Source organism: Leucoraja erinacea, chromosome 4 (assembly GCF_028641065.1).
Source record: "Leucoraja erinacea ecotype New England chromosome 4, Leri_hhj_1, whole genome shotgun sequence".
Classification (NCBI taxonomy): Eukaryota; Metazoa; Chordata; class Chondrichthyes; order Rajiformes; family Rajidae; genus Leucoraja; species Leucoraja erinaceus.
The window spans coordinates 11,722,881-11,750,597 of NC_073380.1; the positions used below are offsets into that span (position 1 = coordinate 11,722,881).

Below are 27,717 nucleotides of genomic sequence, written 5' to 3' on the forward strand. Positions count from 1 at the left end.
TCCACAAATTTCTGTTTTCCCAGCATTGAGCTGATCATCAAGCTTTGTTTCTAAGTTTCCAAGCTTTTCAGCCAGCTAATGTCTTTAACCATAGCCAATCTTAAAGCTTGGTCATGTTCTTGTGCTTCCATAGTAGAAATTAGACTTTCTTCGTCAGATTCTTGAAAGGTTTCTTCACCTTCCTCTTGTAGAATCTGCCTTCGAATTCTGTATCTTCTCAGACGTAGAGTAGGAAGGTTCCTTTTGCGAGCCCATCTTTTCATTTAAAATACGGTATCCAGTCGGTATCGCATCGATTTCTGATTACGTCACTTACGCGACATCGGGCATCTGCCGATAAGTGTTTTTCCTTCAGTCCGTTTTTATTTTTCAGGTATTTCAACGCGTTTTTCGGAGCGGAGCTAAAAGGGGCGCCTCTTAATGCTCCATGGCATCATGGAAAGTGATGGTGCATTTTAGAAGTAACATTTTGTTTTAATGATAACACATATAGGATACATTGAGGATCAAAAATTATTACAATGTCTAAGCATCTGAACTCAATCATCTGTTTTATTTCAAACCTATGCCAAGCTGACCTTTTAAATACATGTTTGTGCTTTCTGCTTTGCTTCAACTCCCTAATGCAGAGTGACTACAGTTATAAGCCAAGGTGAGGTATAATTGCCTTTGTTTTTAGGTAATCCTGTTGGGACTGGCATGTGATCTGTTGGTTTTTCTCATGCACTATATCTTTTTGTCTGTATACCAAAGGCCTGAGAAACAGCTGGTTCCAAATATTTATTTCCATGTTTTCATTTCATTTCAATTGTTGGATCTTGAACGTCACATCTGATTGAATACGTTTTGTTTTATTCCTTGAAGACGTTACACAGGTATTCCTTTAGTTGCAAAGGGATTGTGTTAAGTAAAATACATGGGGAAGTGTTTCCCATTAGTTCCAGGACCCTCTTCCCTGAAAATTTCACCAAACCATGCAGCAGAGAATAGGCAGTTAGCTGCAGTGCACCTGCCAGCATATTTCTGTCTTCGCTGTGTAGGCAATAGACAATAGGTGCCGGAGCAGGCCATTCGACCCTTCGAGCCAGCACCGCCATTCACGGTGATCATGGCTGATCATCCACAATCAGTACCCAATACTGTAGCGCAAAGGCATGGAACACACCTGAAGATCAAATGCAGGCACACCTAAATGCTTACTCCACTACTGCACTTACCAGCAAGTCCAGGAATGTTCCACAACTGAGGAGTTGGATAAACTTTGTATCTGGCCTGGCTTTGCTTGACCCAATTGAAACATCTTGACTTGCCCATTCATTTGGATGGAATCGCTGACCTCCTTAAAATACATTAATTGTGTTTTATTCCCATTTCATTGTAGTTTTGTAACCTTATATTATTCATGCATTTCTATTTAGTCACAAGGCATTTAAAAACATTGAACCGGGTCTATAACAAGAGGTGCAAGAGGTGGACCATAGTGTTCCATGTCAGGGTAGTGACTAGGTTTAAAACTGTCATAAATTGTGGAATCAAATTTTGGATTTCTGATGATAGAGTGGTACAGTGTAGATACAGACCCTTCGGCTCAACCTGCCCATAGCGGCCAACATGTCCCAGCTACACTAGTCCCACCTACCTGTGTTTGGTCCATATCCCACCAAACCTGTCCTATCCATGTACCTGTCTAACTGTTTCTTAAATGTTGCGATAGTCCCTGCCTCAACTACTTTTTCTGGCAGCTTGTTCCAGACACCAACCACCCTTTGTGTGAAAAAGTTGCCCCTTAGATTCCTATTAAATCTTTTCCTCATCACTTTAATCCTATGTCCTCTGGTCCTCGATTCACCTACTCTGTGCATCTACCCGATCTATTCCTCTCATGATTTTATACACCTCTGTAAGATCACCCTCATCCTCTTGTGCTTCAAGGAATAGGAATATAGTCCCAGCCAAGTCAACCTCTCGCTTTCACTCAGACCCTCTAGTTCTGGCAACATCGACGTAAATCCTCTCTGTACCCTTTCCAGCTTGACAACATCTTTCGGGACATATCGGGAATTATCGCGTTTGCTCGCTGAATTTCATCAAAAGTAAGTTAATAATGTCTTACTTTTGATGAAATTCAGCGAGCAAACGCGATAATTCCCGATATTTTGGATCTTTAAATCTCCACGGCAAATGTCGGCTGTTCACTTCCGCTGTTTTCTACCTTCAGTTCCCTCTTGTAATTACCTTACTTTCTATCCTTTTTTTTTGCCTGAAAATTTAGGTCGCTGTGCTTCACGGTCACCCCGACTAGCACAGAAAATTTCAGCTCAAAAATCGGCCGTTTTCCATGTTTTTAACGGGTGGGAAAGTGCGTGTTTCCCCATTCACTAACATGTACCGAACTGACATATGTCCTCCAGTTAAAATTTTCGGTCACGTGAGGGGGGATCTACGCTCATTTGACATTTGGTGAAATCACCCTATACTCAATACTCTGATAATGAAGGCCAATGTGCCAAAAGGCTTTCTGACCACCCTATCTACCTGCAACTCCAGCTTCAAGGAACAATGTTGCAGAAAATGTGTTCTTCATTGTTTAATCCATTTCTCTTTCTCTCTCTCCCTTTAATTAAATATTTATTTTCCTTTTCTTCTCCCTTCTAGCAACTGATTTAACATTTAGTTCACCATTCTATTTCTAATTTTGCTATTCACAATCCTTTATAAATCCCCTCAATCTGGTTAAGGAGACACGTGCACTTACTTGCCCTATTCACTCAGATTCCAGACATCCTGCAGGCAGCACTTTCCATTTCTATCTATTATGTCATCAATAAACTGGCTACAGTAAGTCTGACAAATAGTGGGCACCATTCACTGGTGGTAATTTTTCTTTTCTTGTGTGTTTCTTGTGTATGAATCTAATCCTCCCATGAAAGATATTAAACTTTGAAGTCAATATAAATGACTCGGTATGATTCAATATGCAGAAATACACAAATAAACGGTTTTGTTACATCAGAATTTTAAAAGATATTGTATTCGGTTTTTTTTTAATTGTATAATTTGGTTCTTCTTTGCAACTTGTATTTTTATAAACGATTTGATTAACCTTTGCAACTTTAAATTATTTGAAGTTAAATAAGAGGGTTTTGGCAATAGTTTGGTTTCACTTAGAAGCATTGTTTATCCTCTCGGGCATATTCTGCAGTTTGATGATTCATCGGCTTGCACTATGGATTCGGTTCATATCCTCTTATATCTTTGGTAATCAAAAATCTATTGATTGCAGACATAAACCTCAAATTAACCCGGTATTGCTGTTTGTGCAAAAGCTCCCTATCTGTAGTGTTCTTTAGGTTTTTTTTCCTTTAAAAGCCTGGTTTGAAATTTTGGTTTCTGATTTCCCTATCGTACATTTTCCAAACAATAGAAATAATTTCTTCCCATCAATTCTCTCAATTCCGCTGAAATAGTTCCCCATAGCCCTGCACCTTTTAGAAAACAAATTTGTGCAATCTTTCTTTATATCATTCCTCTAAATCTACGTCATGCAGCTTCCAAGACTAGTTCATTAAGATGTGGGATATTGAATTATTTCTAATACGTCATTCTTCTGTGGATTTCTAGATAATCATCTCACTGTTGTAAATATGTTGAATCGTTTGACCTTAAACCAGATCTTTGCTGGTCGTACCTAGTTGCATCTTGCAATCCAAATACCTGTTCTGTAGGCACAAGAGGCTGCAGCTGCTGGAATCCTGTTCTGGTACCTGCTCTAAATCTGATGGCCCAATGGTGATGAAACCACCGGGTGGCGCCAGCAATGGCTGCCTTGCTAACAGTCTGCCTGTCTTTTTCCTTCTTTGTGTTTTAATTGTACAATACAATACAATACAATGCCATTTATTTGTCATTTGAATCTCACATGAGGTTCAAACGAAATTTGGTTTCTGCAGTCATACAAGAAAAGAACCAAGACACGCACAAACACAATTTACACAAACATCCACCACAGTGAATCTCCACCTCACTGTGATGGAAGGCAAAGTCTTGTATCTCCCCTGCTCTCCATTCTTCTCCCGAAGTCAAAGTCAAATCCCCCGGCGGGCGCTAGCAAGTCCGCGGCCATTTAAAGCCGCACCGGGCGATGTAAGGCCCCGCTCCAGGTCACTTTCAACCCCGCAATTCAGGCGGGAGAAGTTGCTGTTGCTGGTGCTCTGTAAAGCAATCTCCCACCAGGGGCCCGCGAGCCCCGGTGTCATCCACCGGAGTCGGGTCGCAACAGCGTGCCATCATAGCTCTCCACGCTCCGAAGCCGGCCAGCTCCACGATGGTAGGTCCGCAGCTCCGCCGGCTCCGCGACTTGAGCTGTCGTTCCGGTTGGAGGCAGCTCCACGGCGCTAGGCCCCAACGGCAACGGAGACCCGACAGGGAAAAGGTCGGGTCCCCGTACAGAGAAGAGATGTAAAAGTTTCCCCCACCCACCCCCCCGCCCCCCACACATACACATTTAAAAACCCACTACAAACTATACCCTCAACGGGACAAAAAATATAACAAAAGACAGACGAATAAAAAAAAGACAGATGAATAAAAAAAGACAGACAGACTGCAGAGGCCGCTGCGATGTCGGTCGCGCCGCCAACACACATCAACTTTGTTAAATATATGTTTTAAATATATATTTTTAGTGTTCTTTAGCGTGTTTTATGTGTGTGTGGGGGGGCGTTGGGGCGTTTTCTAACCTCTTACCTCGAAGGAGATGCGATTTTTTTCCGTATCGTATCTCCCTCCGCACTGCGGCCTAACATCGAGGAGTTGGCGGCCTTTGCTGGAGACTGAATTTGAGAGCTCCACCGCGGTCTCCTGCGTACTTACCGTCGCGGAGCTCCCGATCCCTTATCCTGGGGTCTGCCTCGGAGCTCCAACCGTGGGTGCTTGCGGACTTAACATCGTGGAGCTCGTGATCTCTGGTCAAAGAATGACTTTGGGAACTCCAAGCCGTAGAAGTTGCAACCGCTCCGTCACAGGAGTTTCAATTGCCCCAACGTGGGGGCTTCGGCCACCAGCTGCGGGGGCTTTGATCGCCCTGACTGCGAATGGTTCGATGCATTCATTAGGCATAATCTGCCCATTACAAGTTACTGTTAGCATACTCAGAAATAAATGGAGGTTTTCAAGCTGTTTAGAGGCAAGAATGTTTAATTAACCACCTTATTTTATGCAATTCATGATTCTGAATTGATTGTAGCAAGTCAAGTAATTTTCTGACAATGCAGTTTGGCCTGTAATTTTCTGGGTTCTTTTCTCATCTCACACTTTTAAATGGCAGAATTTTCCAACTCAAGTGCTAATCTTCCTTGGTTGGCAAACATTCATTTCATGATCTTTTTTCAAAGCAATATTTAACATTTAACTCTGATTCTCTTTGCACAGGTGCTCCCTGACCTGCTGAATGTTGCAATGTTTTATTTCTAATTTAGTACAAAGTTTCTGCAACAACAAAATATTGCAGGACAGGGACCATTCGGATTTGGTGACTGAAAGAGATTTTCATAGACACAGTATTAGTTAGAGAGAAAAGTACAGTTTTATGCACCCTGATATCAGAGTTTGGTACATTTTCTCAGAGCTAGAAGGAAATTTTGAAGGATCCAGATGTCCTGGTGCATTGTATGTAACAATGATGTGGTTAGAGTGACAAGACTAAGGGACTTAGGACTAAGTAATTGGAGAGAAAGAGAAAGAGAGAGGAAGAGGGAGAGGGAGAAAGAAAAATAAAATAATTCCGTCTATCCAGAGATGCTGTCTGCGTCGCTTGGGTAATTAAATGGAAAAGAAGAAGCACCGACTATTTTTACTTGACAGTGTCATTTATATTTTCAATTATTGCCCCCCACCTTTCTTTTTCTCCTAATCACAGATATATTGTTTTAAATCAAATGTATCTCCTTTTCCATTTGATGGATCTCTTATTGAGGGTATATAATGGAAACACTAAAATAAGCAGCTTTTGTTTTTACAACATTGATTAATTTGTAGCTATGTCAAGAATGGTCTTGACCCAAAACGTCCTCTGATTATTTCCCTCCACAGATACCGCCTGACCTGTTGAGTCCCTCCAGTACTTTTAGTCAATATTCCAGCACCTGCCGTCTCTTATGTGTATCGCTCTTGCTTTCCTCAGCTGTAATTACTATTCTAAGGTTGTCAAATAATCAATGCGTATCCCCCCCATATATTAGAAATGAATTTACTGCATCATAAAGGTCAATCTTGTGGTTTAAGAGGAAGAACATTATGAATGAGCTTGTTAAAACAGGCAAGAATTGTTTTTTTGGTAGTATATTTTCATACTTGTCATGGTGTTATCTATACTTTCAATTATTTTCCTCCATCCTATTTTATTTGAATCTAAGAGATTATTAATAATGGTAAATTAGAGAGTATAAATGTAAATGCACCAGAATGAGGCAAAGGGAAGTACAGGAAAATGCATTATCCTGAGTGTGAAGAGAATCTTTTTTTGAAAGCAACTGGAGGATAGGCAGATGAATGCATGGATCTTTCAAGAGCCAGTATAAGTTATAGATGCAGGAAGTCCTATGGTGTAAAATGTTATGAACTTGTAATGCTAATTTTTTTTTTGTCTTAGGGCCGAACAGCTTTGCATGCGAAAATTTAAATCCTCTGTCAAGCAAACCAGAAATGAAGAATTCTCCAGCAATTCACCTGTAGATTCAGGTGAACTTCAAATAATAGGGAGCATACCAGGAAATTCTTCAGTGCAAAAAGTTAAATATAAATTACAAGACAATAAGGAAACTAATATAACTGAGGAATCCACATACAGGGTAATAGAAACATTATTTTTGCATTTATATTGGTAACCTTTATAAGATTAATATACACATTACAAGAACATCTTATCTTGGGCAGCTTGACTGATGTAGAATCAATAGATTACCCAGCAACATTTGGTGCTGTTATAGCATCCTGTTTTACGTACCTTTTAACTAGCCCTGCAGTTCAGCTTGAAACATCAATTTTAAGAATTTATGTGGAAATGATGTTCCATGTTTATACAGAAATGTACTCTCATTACAGTACAATAATTCTAAAAGTGGTATGACTTGGATTTCTAGTTTGAACAAAGCTGTAAGTTCCAGCTCCACTCCGGGGAAATATAATCTAGATGATGGCGTAATTTAAGGACTTTCCGCAGTGTCCATGCCCTTCAACTGACAAATTAAATCAAAGTCGCTCTTCCTGCACAGATAGACGTAAAAGACGATCAGAAAAGATATGCTGTTATTCTCCTGCAGAATTGCGAGAATTATGCTGTCAAGCATACAATTCTCCTGAGATCATGTCCAGGCCTCAACTGCCAAAAAACATCATAGAACTGATTGATTAACTGACCATTTATCATCCTTGCTGTTTGTGGGCTTCAGAAATATGTATGATAACTGTCATTTATGTCTAAATAAAAATAATTTATAACTTTTGGGGTGCTTCAATAGACAATAGGTGCAGGAGTAGGCCATTCAGCCCTTCGAGCCAGAACCATCATTCACTGCGATCAGGACTGATCATCCACAATCAATACCCTGTTCCTGTCTTCTCCCCATATCCCTTAACTCCGCTATCTTTAAGAGCTCTATCTAACTCTCTCTTGAAAGCTTGCAGAGAATCGGTCTCCACTGCCTTCTGAGGCAGAGAATTCCACAGATTCACAACTCTCTGTGTGAAAAGGTTTTTCCTCATCTCCGTTCTTAATGGCCTACCCCTTATCTTAAACTGGGTTCTGGACTTCCTCAACATCGGGAACATGTTTCCTGCCTCTATCGTGTCCAATCCCTTAATAATCTTATATATTTCAATAAGATTTCCTCTCATCCTTCTAAATTCCAATGTATACAAGCCCTGTCGCTCCATTCTTTCAACATATGACAGTCCCGCCATCCCGGGAATTAACCTCGTGAACCTACGCTGCACTCCCTCAATGGCAATAAATGTCCTTCCTCAAATTAGGAGACCAAAACTGCACACAATACTCCAGATATGGTCTCACCAGGTCCTTGTACAACAGCAGAAGGACCTCTTTGCTCCTATACTCAAGTCCTGAGGGCCGACATGCCAACAGCTTTCTTCACTGCCTGCTGTACTTGAATGCTTACTTTCAGTGACTCATGTACAAGGACATCCAGAACTCATTTAACTTCCCCTTTTCCTAACTTGACTGGCAAATGTGCCTGTGCCTCGTGATTGAGGTCAGGTGACCTTCGAGAAGTTTCTGTTGGTTGTTCAGATTAAATCTTACTTACAAGATGTCAGACAAGGTGTTTCTTTGTGCTGGTCACAACAGGACCTTACGTGGTCTCAAACCTTACAAACTGCAATATTGACACTTCCAATTTTCCCTTCTCCCTCTCAAATTGTAGATTAAAACTTATCATATTATGGCCACTATCTCCTAATGGCTCCTTTACCTTGAGTTCCCTTATCAAATCTGGTTCATTACACAACACTAAATCCAGAATTGCCTTCTCCCTGGTCGTCTCCAGTACAAGCTGCTCTAAGAATCTGTATCGGGGCACTCCACAAACTCCCATTCTTGGGATCCAGTACCAACCTGATTTTCCCAGTCTACCTGCATGATGAAATCTCCCATAACCACCGTGGCATTATCTTTGCTGCATGACAATTTTAACTCTTGATTCAACTTTCACCCTATATCGAGGCTACTGTTTGGGGTCCAATAGGATGTGAAATGAACAACACCAGTGCAAATGTACATATTCTGTGTAACTAAAACACTTGTATTTAACGCTTTGCAATATAAATTGAGTATGATTTATTTATTAGGTACTTATTCAAGAGTTGGACCAAGAGCGTGAGACAAGATGGAAGGCAGAGCAAACTGTGACACAATTGATGGACCAAGTTAAAAATTTACAAAATCAAGCTAATGAGAAAAGGGATTTTCACAACATGGCCATGCATACTTCAGACAGGTACCTGAATCATAATAGATTGTTCTCAATGTTACAGTGCACTATGTTTAAGTTTGCATTTCTGATCTTCTGCTACATTATGAACCATCCAGACCTCTGTGCTCGCCTGGGAGTGGGAAAGGTCTGCTTTCTGTCCCCAGAGTGAGAAGCATACATGGAGAAGCAGTGTTTAGTTTTTATGCACCACATAAATGGAACAAACTTCCAGAAAAATGCAGGTCAGCTCCAACTATTAGTTCTTTTAAATCGGGGCTGAAGACTTTTTTGTTTGACGCTGCCTTTAAATAAATTAAATAATTATTAATTTCTTACACTGCACTGTAACTTTTATTCTTGTATTTTACACTTGTCTAATTCTATTTTAGCTTGTTTTTATTTTCTATTCATTGTCATGACTATTTTTAATTGCTTTTGATTGCTCTTTAATGCTTTGTGTAAAGCACTTTGAATTGCCATGTTGCTGAAATGTGCTGTATAAATAAACTTGCTTGCCTGCTTGCAGAAACATGTAGTATGGATATAAATGTTGCTGTGTAACTTATGGGACAAGCCAATGATCTGATGCAAGATTAGGCATGGAAATAGGTGGATGAGAGGTGATCTTTAGTCTAACCCACCTCGCACAGAACACAGTTTAAACTTAACCTAGTCTGAACTCTTATCAAGACATTGCCCACAACACATTATAGCTTCAACCTATTTTTCTGGAATCATTTTGCAAGCTGTTTTTTAGGTTCTGGTAGCACCTTAAATTTGAATGATTATGTTGTACAATGATCCATTTTCAAAATTGGTTTAGGTTAATACAACAATGTTAGTTCTCCAAAACAATGATAGGTACATTATTAATAAATCTTGCGTTATGGAAAATTGCATTATGAAAACATCGTGCCAATGAGAGAAAGGGTGCTGGGGACTATTAAGGTACACAACTGAAGATATGTCTGATTGTTAGCAAATTCACCTAGTGGTCATAATAGAATATCAATTGCAGTGAAATCTTAGGGATTGTAACACCCAGTCCTACTAATCTATCTGAACATCTGATTCAAACCAGTGACCGCTGCAAAAGGGCAGCTGACAACCAGGGAAAGACCTAGTGATGGCCTGGAGAGACTACTGACCGGAGGGAATAGACCCCACCGGGGCTGGCATGGGCTAGCTCCTCATGCCAGCAGGATCCATCGCTAATCAGTGTTTTGGATCCACCCATATATTGCTACGAAAAATACAAGACGAAAAATACCCCTTGAGTTTGGGAGAGCGGGGGCGGAAGATGACTCGTCAACAGACCACACGGCAACAGACCTAGTAACGGAATCGACTATGAGTATTACAACTAGCACAGCAATTGACAGAGCAGCAGCACCAGCAGGACATACGTTACGAAGCTGTATCTGTGGCTGGGAAAAGATAACATCAGAGAAGGGTCTCAAGATCCACCAGGGCAGGAAAAAGTGCCTGAGAGAGCTTGGTGTGGGGCCTCGCATTGACCATTACTTTCTAAGAGGTAGGCCAAATCAGTCGAGTGAAGCCCAGTGGCAGGATAACCACCACAGCTGTTCCACAGGGTATCAGCACCCCAGGCGAAGCTCAACCAAGTACAGTCCCACCAACGGACACGAGTCCAGAGCCCAACCAGCCACAGTCAGCGGTAGAGAAGAAAATGAAAGGGAAAAAGTCTCAAATCGTGTGGCCTAAATCCTGCCAGAGGAAAGAGTGGGAGACCATTAACACTGACCTCGTCCATCTTCTGGAAGAATTGAAGGGATGTGTGGAAAGAAAACTGGAGAAGATGGGAGACACCATATACAACTATGGGGCGGAGAGATTTGGGGTGAAGGTCATGAAACAGAGGACACAGAAGGAACCAGCACTCCAGTTCAAGTCCAGGAGGCAGCAGGAGATCAAAAGACAGGCGAAAGAAAGGAGGGAGCTGAGAAAACAGTGGAGGCAGAAAGGAAAGGACTCGAGGCACTGCAGGCAGAAATAAAGCAGCGCCTGGCAATCCTGCGAAGAGCAGAATGCCTGAGAAAGCAACACAAGAAGAAAGATCGGGCGAGGCCAAGTTTCTACAGAGATCCGTATAAGTTTGTCAAAAGCCTCTTTGTCAAGGAGAAGAGTGGGATCCTGAGAGTACCTGTAAGGGAACTGGAGGAGCACCTGAGGAAGACGTATTCTGACAACCTGAGGCATGAGCCAGTCACCATTCCAGATGCCATGCCACCTATCCACCCACCTGAGCACCAGATGGACATAAGGCTTCCTACATGGAAGGAGGTGGAGAACAGTCAAACGGGCAAGAACAGCATCAGCCCCAGGGCCCAATGGCATTCCATACAGGCTCTATAAGAACACCCCTGGTGCCCTGAAATACCTTTGGAAGTTAATGAAAGTGACATGGGGGAAAGGAATCATACCTAAGGCATGGCGAAGGGCAGGAGGGATCTTAATTCCCAAAGAAAAGAACTCCTCAACCATTAGCCAATTCCGCCAGAACAGCCTTCTGAACGTGGAAGGAAAGATCTTTGGTGTTGTGGCCCAAAGACTCTCAGCATTTTTGGAGAGCAACAACTTCATTGACACATTAGTGCAGAAAGCAGGGGTACGTGGTTTTGCAGGATGTCTGGAACATGCAAACATCATCTGGCACCAGATACAAACTGCCAAGAAAGAAAAGAGAGATCTGCTTGTGGTTTTCTTAGATCTTGCCAATGCCTTTGGTTCGGTGCCCCCATGAGACTCTTTGGGCAGCTTTTAACTTCTTCCAGATCCCAGAGGTCATCACAAAGCTGGTAAAAGCTTACTTCCAGGGCCTCCAGTTCTGCGCCACACCACCGCCTGGCAGCACCTTGAGGTAGGCATAATGGCAGGCTGTACCATTTCTCCTCTGGTTTTCACCATGGCAATGGAGCTCATCATTCGAGCATCACAATGGGTGGTCGGAGGGGAACGCATGAAGAGTGGGCTGCGTCTTCCTCCAATCAGGGCGTACATGGATGACATGACCACAATAACAACAACAAAAGCATGCACCAAACGCCTGCTGGATAAACTCCAGGAAAACATCAAATGGGCACGAATGGAGATTAAACCCAGCAAATCCTGCAGTATTTCTGTCATTAAAGGCCGGCTCACTGACGAAAGGGGCACAATAACGAATACCAACTGGAGAAGCCTGTCAAAAGCCTCGGGCGCATGATACACCGCATCCTGCAGTATTTCGGGCAGGATACAATCAGTGGCAAAGCAAATCAACAACACTGCTCTCTCAGGGAAGACGGTGCCTTCAATTCGGGTTCCGCCCCACTCATACCAATTACCCATCATGAGGTCACTTTAACCATATCAACCAGCTGGAGAAGCCTGAACTCACAAAGCCTTGGTCTACCGGATGCCTCAGCAGCATAGGGCTTTATGGGAATGGAGCCCTCTCACTGCCAGTCTCAAGCCTGGTGGAGGAGTACAAATGTGCCAAAGTGAGGCTGGACATGACACTAACAGAATCCCGGGACCCAATAATACAATACAATACCGTTTATTTGTCATTTGAACCTCACATGAAGTTCAAACGAAATTTGGTTTCTGCAGTCATACAAGAAAAGAACCAAGACACACACCAACACAATTTACACAAACATCCATCACAGTGCATCTCCTCACTGTGATGGAAGGCAAAGTCTTGTCTCTCTCTCCCCTGCTCTCCATTCCTCTCCCGAAGTCAAAGTCAAAGCCCCCGGCGGGCGCTAGCAAGTCCCACGGCCACTTAAAGCCGTCCAGGCGATGTAAGGCCCTCGTGGCGGGCGCTAGCAAGTCCATGGCCATCTAAAGCATGTAAGGTCACTTCCAGGTCACTCTCAACCCCGCAATTCGCGGGAGAGTCGCCGTTACCGTGCCCTCGCAAAGCAGTCTCACACCGGGGAGCGAGCTCCCAGTGTCAAGTTCCACCGGAGTCTTGCAGCAGCGAGCCTTGCAGCTCCACGCTCCGAAGCCGGCCAGCTCCACGATGGTAGGTCCGCAGCTCCGGTTGGAGGTCGCTCCACGGCGCTAGGCCCCAACGACAACAGAGACCCAACAGGGAAAAGGTCGGGTCCCCGTACAGGGAAGAGATCTAAAATTTTCCCCCACCCACCCCCACTCCTTCCACACATACATAGTCAAAAACCCACCACAAACTGTACCCTCAACAGGACAATAAAATAAAAAAAGACGGACGGACTGCAGAGGCCGCTGCGACGTCGGTCGCGCCGCCAACCCTGATAAGAGGTGTCGCTCCAACCCTAGCAACAGGGAAGAAATGGACTCCAGCAGCAGTGGTACTGGACGCAAAATCCGCCCTCCAACACCGGGACATAGTGGGCCATGTCCAACGAAGCCGAGGGGGCTTTGGCCTGGGAGCAATGAAACCTACCTGGCAAAAGGCTACTCCAGCTGAACGTCGGCACCTGGTGGTGGAGGAGGTGCGGCACCAGGAAGAAACAGCCAGGTGTGCCAAAGCCATATCCCAAGCCAAACAAGGCCGCTGGATGACGTGGGATGGCGTTGAGAGGAGGAAGATCACATGGAGAGAGCTGTGGACCATGGAGTCAAATAAGTTGAGCTTCATTATCAGAGCCACATATGACGTCCGTCCCTCTCCCACAAACCTAAATCTATTGGCTGCGAGAGGATCCAGCCTGCCCCCTGTGTGCAGTTCCAGCAAACCTCAAGCACATCCTGGTCGGCTGTAAAACCAGCCTAACACAAGGCAGATACACCTGGCGACACAACCAGGTGCTGAGGTGTTTGGCAGCTGAACTCGAGTGCTAGAGAGTTACCACCACGTCATGCCTATCAATGCCCAGATAACATTCCCGCAAATACCATCCTTCATCCGGGAAGGAGAGATACGGAGGACTAACCCCTCGCCTCTCAACTCATGCCCACTGAACGCAGCCAGGGACTGAGAAATGCGTGTTGACCTAGGCCAGAGGCTTTCGTTCCCAGTTGAAATCGCAGTTACCAACCTGTGACCAGACCTCGTTCTCTGGTCCAACTCCTGTCGGTGTGTTTTCATCATTGAGCTGACGGTCCCATGGGAGGAGGTTGTAGACGAGGCTTATGAAAGGAAAAAGCTTCGATATTCAAACCTTGCAGCAGAGGAGAGAGATTGGAGGGTAAGGGTGTGTCCAGTGGAGGTGGGGTGCAGGGGCTTTGTAACCAGTTCCACCGCAAGGCTCCTGAGGGAAGTAGGAGTCAAAAGGCAGGCACAAAGGAGGCCATTAAAAGAACTTGCCAAAAGAACTGGTTGTGGCTGAAGAGGAAAGATGCTGTCTGGTCTGCCACATGACCATCTAGAGGCTAACAATAAGACACACACCCAGGTCTGATCAACCTGCGGAGGGCCTGCCTCGACTGAGGGTGGCTTGTGATAAAAGGCCGAAACACCCAGTGACGTTGAGGTACACAACTGAAGATGTGTCTGATTGTTAGCAAATTCAACTAGTGGTCGTAACCAAGAATGTCAATTGTAGTGAAATCTTAGGGATTGTAACACCCAGTCCTACTAATCAATCTGAGAACATAAATTAATCTCAGATGTAAACTGATGTAATTATAGTAAATGTTATCTATTCATGTAAAACCATTGAAGATCAAACAACTAATTGGAAGATCAAACACAGTTGGAAGCAAAGTATTTTCTCACCAGATTATTTCACCAGAGGCCTGGATTCTTATCTGAGGCCAGGTGCTGTCTGAATAGGTTTTGCATGTTATCCCTTTTGCCTTGTGGGTTTCCCACAAGGTGGTCCAGTTTCCTCCCATTTCGCAAAGATGTGAGATAGAATCTGCAAGGAGTTGATGAGAATGGGGGCAAAGTAAAAGAAGGGGATTAACGTATTATTGTAAATGGGTGGTTGATGATCATCGTGGGCTGAAGGACCCTTTTCCATGCTGTTTTTATCAATGACGATAACAGTGGTGATACTCAGGATGTTGCTGTTGGAATATTCTGTGTTAAAGGAAAGTTTGGAAATGTTTATTGCCTTGCATTTTCTGGTATGAATCTTATTTGCTTATCATCCCATGCCTGATTGTTGAATATGTTTAGCTGTTATCACGATATGAAAAAGGTTCTGTCACTTCCCATCTTTTGATCTCAATATCATGGGGTTAAAATTGTTCTTACCTCTGAAGTTTGTTTGTGAAGTATTGATGAATAAGCACCATGTGGCAGCACAGTGGGTGATGTATTTTGTCACATTGGTACCCATTGGAATCAGACTGGTACGATTGGATTTGCCCTGTTATTGCTGTGCGGGTAGCATCTAAGCAATTTTCCACTTGGTATGCCATGATTCCAGGAAGAACAGAAAATTAGTCGGTGTTGAAATCAGAAAGCTTGTAGCAAATAGCTATCGTGTCCTCTCAGTTTACTGAATCCATGAATAAAAAGCAAATGTCATTTTTTACCCCAAACTAGATACCTATTAATATTCTAATATAATATACCATCACTCGCACTCACACACGTTCATTCATATTTTCTAGTTAAGCAAATGTATTTTAATTGCAGGATAATATGCCATCAAAAGGCAAAAAGTGCCATTTTCCCCAGCGAATAAAAAATAAATCTAATTCTGTTACACATCAATATTCTGATGGAATTTTTCTGTTGAGGCGAGAGTTTGTTTAGATTTTTTTTAAAGCCGTAAGCAAATCAGTGTAATGGGATTCATTGGCAGTATCCCATGTATAAGGTACAGAGCAAACAATAATTCTCAAGTGTCCTTATTGGTTGCTGCTCCTGTGATTTGGTGCGTTTTTTTTTAGCTTAATCCACTCCAACATGAATTGGAGAGCCCCTACAGTTCATCTGGCACTTTTGTTTACACTTTGTAGTTTTTAAGCTCATTTTTAATGTTTGAATCATCTGGCTTTGTTGCTTTCTGCAATTATTAAAAACAAGTCATATTTGGTTCCCATGGAAGTGCTGCTTGAAGGAGATAGTCTTATCAGTGGAGAAATTGATATTGTTTGCGTCCTTAAACCATCGCAAGCCAAATCGTTTTTTTTTTTAACAAATGCGATTCAGTGTTTGTGAATTATTTCTGTAATGAAGCTTTTGTCGTGATTCAGTGTGGAATATGTTTGAAGTATTTTCTTTCAGTGCCTCAGTGATTTCACAGTATCTTATCACCAAAGCTATAATAAATGAGCCAATCTGTTATGTGATGCATTTGGGAAGCAAAGTTATTATGAATAATTTTCTTGAGCTGTTAAATATTTATTTTGCATTAACTATTTATTGTGCTTTTTTTTAATTATTCATGAATAATAGAGCTATGGGGTTGTATAATTTGGGAACAATTGAGGTCTTTAAAATTCTGGATTTCTGCACTTTCTTTTGGTAATGTAAACAATTCTGATGATTTGTTATTTTAGTCAGGTGTGCTACTTCAACAGAGAGATGAATTCATTAATATAATTGAGCATCCTGTGTGCCGGATTGGTTACTTATAGACAAATAGAATAGCCTCTATTGTTACAGCGATTATGCAAATGTTGAAAATAATTCAAAATGTAAGCTTTGAATGAAATGCCTGTAACGTTTCTGTGTGTTCCAATTTTTGTTTGTGAAAATACGGCTGATATTTATATTTCTTCAATTGTTGTCTTCCATAGGAGGAAGCTGAATTTGTGTTCGAAGTGATTGACACATATTTAAAGCACTGTTTAAGTGAGCAATGTACACTACATTTAATAAGTGCATTTTTGTCAATGTAACATAATATTATTTTGGTTGATGCCCTCTGGAATCATAATAATAAACCAAATTAACTTAGGATTGGTTCATACTTAATGTGATTAGTTGCTTTTTTGATTTTTCAGTTTGGTTTTTAATTATTTTTATTTTTATTGTAATTCCAGGCTAAAAGAGTTGCTTGTGAAAGAGAAAGAAGGCAAAAGCCAATTACGGGCTTATGCTGCAGAGTTAAAAAAGAAAGTAGGGACTCTTACAGAGGAGCTAAGTAAAATGAGGTGTATTGAGGAAGATAAACATAAAGCCCTGAAATCTCTTGAAGAAACACTTTTGAAGACAGAGACACAAAGACTGCAACAACAGACTATGGAGGTAATGTCCGTGATGGAATATATAACGTGATTTGTAAAAATAGTTTATTGATGTCACATTTGCGTTTCCAATACAGTAAACCTCATTGATGCTGTGCATCATAAAATTGCCCTATTGGCTCAATATTTGAAAGGATGACAGAGAAAGTGATTCAATTTCTTGAGAGATCTAAGAGCAGTTTTGTAAGTTATGTTCCTGGTTTTTCCCACATTTTATCTCAGTTTTTTATCTGTCAAATCCACTGGTGTATAAAATGGTTCCACTCGTGTTACCACTAATTGTTTTCCAATCATCTTACACTTTTGTAACTAAATTGAACATTTAAGAACTGAAAATGTTCTGACCTGAAAACCAACTTTCAAAAACAAATGGATAAAATTTTTGTCTGGCGCTAAAACTCAAAAAGGTATTGAAATGGGCACAAAATCGTCATTGTTCCCTTCCGGAGAAAGAAATAGTCTGTTTTTAGTAGAGGTATAAGGAGGGCCAGGCAATAAAACTGAGTATACAGGCAGTAGTTAGACACTTAAATATTATGAAACTTTTACTTAAGCAGACAGTTCATTACTAACTTACTTACTTACTGCCTATGATGCCTCCTGGCATGTAGGGCAGCAACGAAGGTCCTCCACTCCTGTCTGCTCTGGTCTAGCTTCTGGAAACTACCCCAGGTCAGGTCCATTGTTTTCATTTCCTCCTCTACAGTTCGACGCCAGGTGGTTTTGGGTCTCCCTCTTTTCCTTTTCCCTTCCAGTGTCCAGCGCAGGGCTGTTCTTGGGATGCTGTCTGGTTCTCTTTCCTTTCGGCTTTCACCATTGACATTCATCCTAGCATCTGTCGATAGCCCTGGAAGTCCATCACGCCCAATGGTGTTGATTCCTTCAGTTGCTGTTTCCGTAACATATTTGTTTTACGAGACAGGGTTGTTAGCCCTGTACTCAACCTCCAACCTGGAGGACCAGTGGATCGCTCTTCGTCTCGCCTTTACCCTTCGACCTGTCCAGCATGGGCGACCCTAACAGGAGATGAATCTCCCGCTGGCATAGCTCTAGGGGTCACTGAGACACACAAGCTCCCCGACCACGACAAGGTTGCAATCCAACGGAGACAGTCAGTTCATTAACACAGTAATTTTCAAATCTTGGGGGAAACAGCATACTCGCTGGAGTTTAGAAGAATGAGGGGGAGACCTCTGAAGCGTATAGAATAGTAAAAGGCTTTCATAGAATAGATGTGGAGAGAATGTTTCCACTTGTGGAAGAGTCTAGAACAAGAGGTCATAGCCTTAAAATTAAAGGATGTTCTTTTAGGAAGGAGATGAGGAGAAATGTTTTTGGTCAGTGGGTGGTGAATCTGTGGCATTCTTTGCCACAGAAGTCTGTAGAGGCCAAGTCAGTGGATATTTTTAAGGCAGAGATAGATAGATTTTTGAATAGTACAGAAGTCAGTGGTTATGGGGATACGGCAGGAGAATGGGGTTAGGAGGGAGAGATAGATCAGCCATGATTGAATGGCGGAGTGGACTTGATGGGCCAAATGGCCTAATTCTACTCCTATCACTTATGACCTTATGAAAAGTATTCAGGCAGGTAACGTTACTTCCTCAAGGCCGAACAAATTACCGTGTGTTTTTTGTCTACTTTCAACTTGCAATCTGTCAGCTTCATTCTGCCTCCACATCACCACTCAACATAAATACATAAGAAAGATAAGCAGGGCCAGGTCATTAAGTCCCTCATGCCTGCTATGTTATTCCAAAGATCATTATTGGCCTCTTACCTCAAGGGGGCTTTGTGCATTAAACCTGTAATCCCTTAGTTTCCTTAATATCTAAGTGCTTTCTTGAATAAATTCCATACTGAACATATGCAGCTCCTTAGAGTACAGAATTCCAAACATTCACAAACCTCCAAGTGAAGAAATTCCTCCTCGTCTCTGTCCTGAATGGCCCACCCTTGTTTTTAAACTGGACATCGTTACCAGAGAAAAATCAATCCTACGTCTTTCCACTGCAGGTTTTGATGCTCAGAGAGATTTAGATGTTCTGTACACTAATCAATAAAAGCTAATTTGCACAAACTGCAAACAATTAGGAAGTTGCATGGTATGTTGACTTTTAGTGCAAGTTGTTTCGAATACAAGTGCAGATGATTACTACAATTATGCAGGGCTTTGATGAGAACACAGCTAGAATATTGTGTCTCAATCGGATCTTGTTTCCTTATTGGCAAGACTGGCAAAGGTCTGCCAGGTTGATTGCAAGGATGATGAGTTTGACCTGGGCCTATACTTAAGTTTACCGGGTCTATACTTAAGTTGAGAAGAATTATTTTGCAATATGAGAATGGTTCAGGCATTCAAAACCAGAGGGTCACATTTCAAAGAAGGTTTGCCTTTCAAAACCGAGACAAGGATTTCTTCACCCAGAGGATAATTTATTTGGAATTCTGTATTGGGACTCACTTGCCCGGCATGTGGAAGATAGAGGTAGACTTTTGGAATGAAGAGAATCAAGAGATGCTGGAGTTAGCCCAAAAAAATGGTGCTGGGTGATTAGATTGAAAGCTGAACCCCTTCTTTTATTTATGTTCCTTAAATGAAGACGTGTAGCTGCTTTGTCTTGCTGTTTTGTAGCTGAGAAATGTGGTATTCGATGTAATTGCTATTTTTGTATGATGTTCAGGGCATTTGATTTTTATTGGGGCAAGAAGTTGTTTACGCTAGCAGTGAAAGGCTAATGAACTTGCTGGTAAACATATTCAATACAATTTAACTTTGATCTGGTGTACAACCTTAATGAGCTTGATGATATTTGCGTGCAGATGAAACGAATTCAAGAAACAGAGTTGAAAACTTCAGCTGCTCAAAGAGAAGTTGAGTTACTACAGGTCTCCCTCGATCAGCAAAAAGAAAAAGTACAGCAACTGCAGGAGCTTCTTGCTTGCAGAGAGAAAGAACACAGGTATGGGGGTATAATGGTGGGGGGATCTTTGGTGGCATAATTAACTAGAACTATACTTCTTTGGTAATTATCTATGCCTGAACCTCATAAACTAATAAACGGAGACTAGTATTTCAATAAATCATGCCTAATTTTAATTTAATTTTAATTAGAATTTGAGCATCGATAAATAAAAGATTTTTAAAATTGTGCTTTCAATAGCTTGTAGCTATGCCTTAAGTGATAAGATCAAAAGTAGGGATGTTTGTTGATTGCATACTGTTCAATTCCAGTTGAGAAACATCAGACAATGAAGCAACCTATTCCTACATTTGAGCATGGACTAATAATCTCCCACATGAGAGAACGTATCCTCCTACTGTTGCCATTTAGTCACATTGCAAATTCCAAGTCTAGATAGATGCTCTCCAGTAATGAAAACCAGAACCGTTCGGCCCTTCGAGCCAGCACCGCATTAACCATCCTAAATCACCCCAACATTCCCTTGATTCAGTATTGTACTTCCGGTCCGCTGGTGTCAGCAGGAAAATTGCCACTGGTCAGAAGATACGGGCTGTGGCCTTCAGCCATTAGTAGGATGGTTTATCATCAAGACTCATCTAATTTTCATACTCTACAAGGGAAACATTGCAGTGTAATGAAACTTGTCTAGATAGATGCTGCTTCAACAGTAATGAAAAAGCGTGATACATAGAAACAAAGAAAATAGGTGCAGGAGAAGGGCATTCGACCCTTCAAGCCAGCACCGCCATTCAATATGATCATGGCTGATCATCCTAAATCAGCAACCTGTTCCTGCTTTCTCCACATATCCCTTGATTCTGGGAATTTGGCGATAATCCCTTTCAACTGGATCCTTGACCTTCCCATCGGCAGACTTCAATCAGTGTGGATCGGTAACAACATTGCCTACTCACCAACGATCAGCACCTCAAGGCTGCGTGCTTACTCCCCTGCTGTGCTCTCTTTACCTCCATGACTCTTTGGCTAAGCACAGCTCTAATGCCATCTATAAATTAGCTGTGACACCACTGTAGTGAGCCAAATTTGGTGATGTCAGTGTACAGGATAGAAATAATATACTTTGTTGTATACATTTTTGGAGAGTTGGATACAAGGTATAACATTGCGACCAGAAGGATTGGGGGGAAAAAACTGTTGGCCAACCTTATTTCACACTGGTCTTCACTAAGTTTGGCTTTGGAGATTGAGAATTATATTTTGCACTGAATCTTTCTCTTTGCTTTACCTATTGGACTCGAGTTTGACTTGATTGTATTTATGTATAGTATTATCTGATTTGATCAGATAGCTTGCAAAACAAAGCTCTCCATTGCACCCCGACAATGATAATAAGGGTCATTGCTTGCATATAGTAGCTCCCTATATTTTGCTCAAAGTTGAAGGTAGTGTCTACTGTGCCTCTAAACGGAGTAACTACTTGCGACAATTTAGGGAGCTGTTTGATCAGCAGGAGGTAGTGGTAAAGGGTTGTCCTGGAAGTAACTTTCCCCAAGGTAGACCGCAGGGAAACCACTCTATTGTTTCTACTCACAGACTTGATTCATTGCTTGAAGATGGTCACAAATGCAGCATCTTTGAGATTTCCTCTCTCAGATGTGGAGAATAAGAATGTTGATGCACTAGCTACTTTTACAGTGCTGCTGGACAAGCATTTCCCGGATTAGTTAGTTCAGTGTTTCCCATGTAATTTCATTGTAATACTGTAGTGTAAATGTCAATGCTGAGAAAATTAGTTCATCTCGGTCAGAATTAATCATATGTTAATTATTTAATTCATTCATTATATTTTTAATTCATTTAAACATAGTGCATAGTTTGTACGCTTTTGATATTTATTTGCCTTGCATGTGTTATCATGTTTTTAACAGTCTTGGATTAGACTGAAACTTAGATAAATATCTTAAATAGCTGGTTATGTGTTGCATTGCATCTTGTTCTGTATGGTATTTTGGTTCATTTCTAATCAACAGCTGCAATTTCTCAGATGGAAAGAATAATTTAAATGGGTCACAAAATATTTACTGCTAAATAGTTGATTACATTTAGCTGTTTTACTTTAATGTATGAATAAAGAAATAATAGGACATAGCAAAAGCAGTATACGTATTGATATATTTATCATTAATCATCTTGCACCCAAAATAAATTGGTCATATTATTTATAATCTATATTAAAATGAAGGAATATTCACACTAGGATTTGTGTTCAATTATTGAAGTATATTGAAACAAACTTATATTTTTGTCTCCTTATTAATTTTGCTTTGCAATTTTCATTATTTATGACTTTCAATATTTTCAGTGGATCTAGATAATTAGTTATAACCTACTGTTTTAGCTGTAGGCACATTTGGGTTGTTCCACTTCTATTCATTTCCATTTTCCATTATAGTTGATGACTGCAATTGTTACTTCCTGTTCTGACATTGATCTCAGCAATTAATTATCCATCCATTTAAGATCTCCATCATATTCAACTCCACTGTTTCCTTTGCCATCCTCTGCCAATTTACTCTGCTGTTGCCCATCTCAAGTGATGTGCTATTTACAAACTATCTATTGCAGCCTATCCTATCTGATACCCAATTTTACCTTCCTGCACTATTCTGCTCAACATTCCTTTCTTAACCAACCGATACTAACCAAAAATAGATCAAATAATTGAATGGCCATTTTATGTTTGCTGGTCCTACACCATCAAAACATGAGTATACATAAAATGCTTTTGCAACTGATTTTGTACACTCTATTTGATTATTATTATCTCCATCTCCTGCCGCCGCCGCTACCCCAGCCACTCGCGCTGTCACTGCCACTTCCACCACCACTGCCATCATGGCTGCTCCTGCCATCGTCACCACCACCACCTCAGTCGTGAAGACCGCCGACCCTTACCTGCACCCTTTAGTAAAATCTGACAAAGTGCAGTTTAACCACATGTGATTTATTCTATTACAAATCTCAAATTGTGGAGTACAGAAGCAAATAAATAAATGATGGATCTTTGTCCCAAACATTATGGAGGGTCCTGTGACTTTGCAGCTTCCATTGATGGAGGTCTCTTCCATGTACAATCATAAATTGGGAAACAACAAGGAAGTAGGTCACAGTAAATGCTCTTTTACCGTGTTCAGTTATCATGAAATACTATTACTGCAGTTTCTGCTTGATATTAGTCATAGGCCTGATGATTCATTTTTGCATCTAATTTGTCTACAATTTTGTTTTGTTTAATGAGCAGAACATATGTTATTTGTTTTATTTTAGATTAAAGTAATTTCAAAATATGCTGCTTTATCACCATGCTAAAGTGACAATGTTTTTATTCCATAGAAAAGAAGTAGAATCCAGAGTAACTTTAAATGGACCAGAATTTCAAAATGCTGTGTCTCGAGAAGTAGCAAAACTAGAAGAAAAACATGTTCAACAATTGAAAGGTTATCAAGAAAAAATGGACCTTTCTAATCAACAGTACGTTACATTGGAGGATGAATTTCGAATGGCTCTTACCATTGAAGCAAATCGTTTTACAGAGGTAATAAATGGGTACCGTTGTATAACTTCATGAAGTCATATTGAGCTAATGTTATTCGGTTAAATAAAAATGTTGTGTTTACTTTGACGATTACCACTGTAATGTTTAAAGATGGACAAAACATATTAAGTTGTTGGTGCACATTTAAGCCAACAAGGTTAAACATAGAAATATGAGGCTTTGATACATTGGTTGGGCCAGAAAATATGCCTTCTAACTGCTGGCTAAATATTCAATACATAATTTCAACTGCACTTAAAATAATTGAAAACAGAGGCAGCAACCACATGCAGCAGTATTTTAATAACTAAAACATTTAGGCAATTTGACTTTTACGTTCAAATGTAAACAATAGATTTAAGGGAACAAAGTAACCAATTAATAACATAACTAGATTTTTGAAAAGTGGACAGATAATTCAATTCTATGTCAATCTTAGGAAAAAAAAACAAAAAAAATCTAATTTCCTCCTGTTGGTACACTGTTCAGCCAAAACATACAGAGAGAGAAACAATGTTTCAAGTCACTAACTTTTAATCAGAACTGCCAAAACTGAGTGCAAATTTCTACAAATTAACGATATGGGCAGCACAGTGGCGCAGCAGTGTCAATATAGTTACTACATAGTTCCAGTCGTAGAGAGTCATAGCCCTTCACCCCAACTTGTGCACATCAACCATCATGCCTCTTCTATATGGAGGAAAGAACTGCAGATGCTGGTTTCAATCAAAGGTAGTCACAAAATGCTGGAGTAACTTAGCGGGTCAGGCAGCATTTCTGGAGAGAAAGAATGGGTGATGTTTCGGGTTGAGACCCTTCTTCCTCTTCTATACTAGTCCCACCTGCCTGTGTTTGGATACAACCTTACTCCATCACCCTCTGCTTCCTTCCATGAAGCCAGTCATTCCTCCATCCATTGAGGTCGGTGGAGGGCGCTGCAAGCCGGCAGCCCTGCCAGCAGCGTGTCAGTTTTTTTCAGCTTTTTTTATTTTTTTAGTGTGTTTAAATGTATGTTTTTAATGCTTCTCTGTGTGATTTGTGCGGGGGGTGGTATGGGGGAGTAAGGGGGAAACCTCTTAGGTCCCCACCTCCACGGAGAGGCGACTTTTTCCATGTCGCCTCCCCCGTGGCCTAACATCGAGGATCGGTGCGGCCTTTCCCGGAGACGCAGCAGGGGCTTCAGCAGCGGGTGACTCTCGGCGTGGAGCGGGCGAGCCCTCGCCGGGGCTCGCCGGAGGGGTGCGCTCCGTTCCCTGACCCGCGGCAGCCTGAAGCCGCGGTCTGCAGATTCCAGCTGGCGCGGCGTCCGCAGCCTGGGATCCCTCGTTAGGGAACCGGGAGGAGAAGAAGCTCCCACCGCCGGCTCACGGCCTACTTCTACCGCGGGCGCAGCGAGGACTTACCATCAGGAGCGGGGTCCCTCGTCGGGGACCCCTGAAGAGGAGCTTTGACTGCTGGACCTGCGGTTTGCGGTGTTTCTGGCTGCGGATCGGCGGGAACTTTAAATCTACGACCGCCAGCCTGCGGCCTACACCAACTTGAAGCCGCGGTCTCCGATGGGGGAGGCACCGATACAGGACTTACCTTGACTTTTACTCATCTGGACGCCGGCAGCGGCGGCTGTGGAGGTTTGAGGTCCCAACCACAGGGGAAAATGGAGGAGGACTGGCCAAATTTTGTGCCTTCCACCAGTGTTGAATGCTGTGGTGGATGTTTGTGTTAAATTTTTATTGTGTTTCTGTGTGTTCTGTTTCATTGTACTGCTGCTGGCAAATTCATTTCGCTTGCACTTTATGTGCAAGTGACGAATAAAACTGATTGATTGATCCCGTCTCCTCTTGGACTTCCCCAATTAGTTCTCTACCCTTTTTGTACCTTTTCATTTCCAACTGCCGGCGGAACATCAACAACATCAAATCTTCCACTCCCCTTACCTACTCTAACCTCTCCCCCCCTTAACGTACAGCCCTCTGCTCACTCTGCGGCAACCACGACTTGATAATCAAACCCGACGACAAGGGAGATGCCGTGGTGGTCTGGCGCGCTGAACTCTACCAGACTGAGGCCAGGTGACAACTCACAACCACCTCCTCCTACTCATCGTTTGGCCATGACCCCACAGACGAGCACCAGGCCTTAATATCATACACCATTATTGACTTCATCACTTCCGGCTCTCTGCCTTATCGCTCCCCTGCCCTGCATGGCCCAATTTTTATCTTCTCCCCAAAATCCACAAACAGAACTGTCCTGGCAGACCCATTGTTTCTGCTTGTTCATGTCCTATCGAATTAATTTCCACATACCTCGACTATCCTATCCTCACCCCCCCCCAGTCCAATCCCTCCCATACCTACGTCCAAGACACCTCACATGCTCTTTGTGTATCTTTAATGACTTACATTTTCCAGGCCCCCACTCCCTCATCTTCACAGTCACTCTACACCTCCATCCCCAACCAGGTCTTAAAGCCCTCCGTTTCTTCCTCACACGCAGAACCAGCCAATTTCTGTCCACCAATATCCTCCTCCGCCTAGTGAACTTTACTGAAAGCTGAACTTTACCCTCACAAACTTCTCCTTCGACTCCTAATACTTCCTCCAGATCCAAGACGTAGCTATGGACACTGGCTTGGGCCCTTGCTATGCCTGTCACTTTGTAGGGTACGTCGAACAATCCCTGTTCCAGGCATACACTGGCCCTATCCCCGAACTCTACCTCCGCTGCATTGACAACTGCATTGGTGCTACCTTCTGCACCCATGCAAAACTCACTGACTTCATCAACTTCATCAGTAATTTCCATCCTGCACTCAAATTCACGTGGACCATCTCTGACATGTCCCTATCATTTCTAATCTCACCGTCTCCATCACAGGAAACAGACTATTGACCAACATCTACTGCAAACCCACTGACTCCCGTAGACACCTTGACTACACTTCTTCCTGCCCTTCTTCTTGTAAGGACTCTATCCCCCTACTCCAAATTCCTCCATCTACGCTACACCTGCGCCCAGGACAAGGTTTTTCATACCAGGTCATTGGAGATGTCCTCATTCTTTAGGGAACGGGGGTTCCCCTCTTCCATTATAGATGAGGCTCCTTGATATCGCACAGCTCCGTTCTCACTCCCCCTCCCCCTCTCGTAACAAGGACAGAATCCTCCTTGTCCTCACCTTCCACCCCATCAGCCGTCGTATACAACATATAATCTTCCAACATTTTCGCCACCTCCAAAAGGATCCCACCACTGGCCACATCTGCCCATCTCCATCCCTTTCTGCTTTCCGCAGAGAGCATTCCCTCCGTAACTCCCTGGTCAACTCGTCCCTTCCCACCCAAACCGACCCTTCTCAGAAATGCAACACCTGTCACTTTACCTCCCTCCTCGACTCCATCCAAGGACCCAAGCAGTCTTTCCAGGTGAGGCAGAGGTTCACTTGCACCTCCTCCAACCTCATCTACTGCATCCGCTGTTCCAGGTGTCAACTCCTCTACATCGGCTAGACCAAGCACAGGCTCGGCAATCATTTCGCTGAACACCTCCGCTCAGTCCGTCTTATCCAAGCTGATCTCCCGGTGGTCCAGCACTTCAACTCCCCCTCCCATTCCCAATCTGACCTTTCTGTCCTGGGCCTCCGCCATTGTCAGAGTGAGGCCCAGCGCAAATTGGAGGAACAGCACCTCATATTTCACTTGGATAGTTTACACCCCAGCAGCATGAGCGTTGACTTCTCTAACTTCAGGTAGCCCTTGCTCTCTCTCTTCATTCCGTCCCCCGTCCCCCTTCCCAGTTCTCCCACTAGTCCCACTGTCTCCCCCTGCATTCTCTCTTTGTCCATCAGTCTGAAGAAGGGTCTCGACCCGAAACGTCGCCAATGCCTTTTCTCCATAGATGCCGCCTCACTCGCTGAGTTTCTCCAGCACCTTCGATTTTACCAGCATCTGCAGTTCTTTCTGAAACATCACCCTCTGATTCCTTCCATGAAGCTAGTCATCCAGGCTCAATCTCAACAGTTGTGTGTGTGTGTTCCTCCTCCCGAAGCCCCCACCCCAGCTAGTACAGTT

The 27,717-nt window shown here is 42.5% G+C and overlaps 1 protein-coding gene across 3 annotated transcripts in view; it reads left to right on the plus strand.

The window, feature by feature from the left end:
- Positions 1-27,717, plus strand: part of lrrcc1 (leucine rich repeat and coiled-coil centrosomal protein 1) — a 104,534-nt gene that overhangs the window by 42,646 nt on the left and 34,171 nt on the right. For all 3 annotated transcript variants that reach the window (XM_055633664.1, XM_055633665.1, XM_055633666.1), the window contains 5 exons: positions 6,650-6,848; positions 8,863-9,011; positions 16,923-17,127; positions 19,950-20,089; positions 23,447-23,648. In XM_055633664.1, the coding sequence (XP_055489639.1) occupies positions 6,650-6,848; positions 8,863-9,011; positions 16,923-17,127; positions 19,950-20,089; positions 23,447-23,648 (895 nt within the window). The remainder of the gene's footprint in view (positions 1-6,649; positions 6,849-8,862; positions 9,012-16,922; positions 17,128-19,949; positions 20,090-23,446; positions 23,649-27,717) is intronic.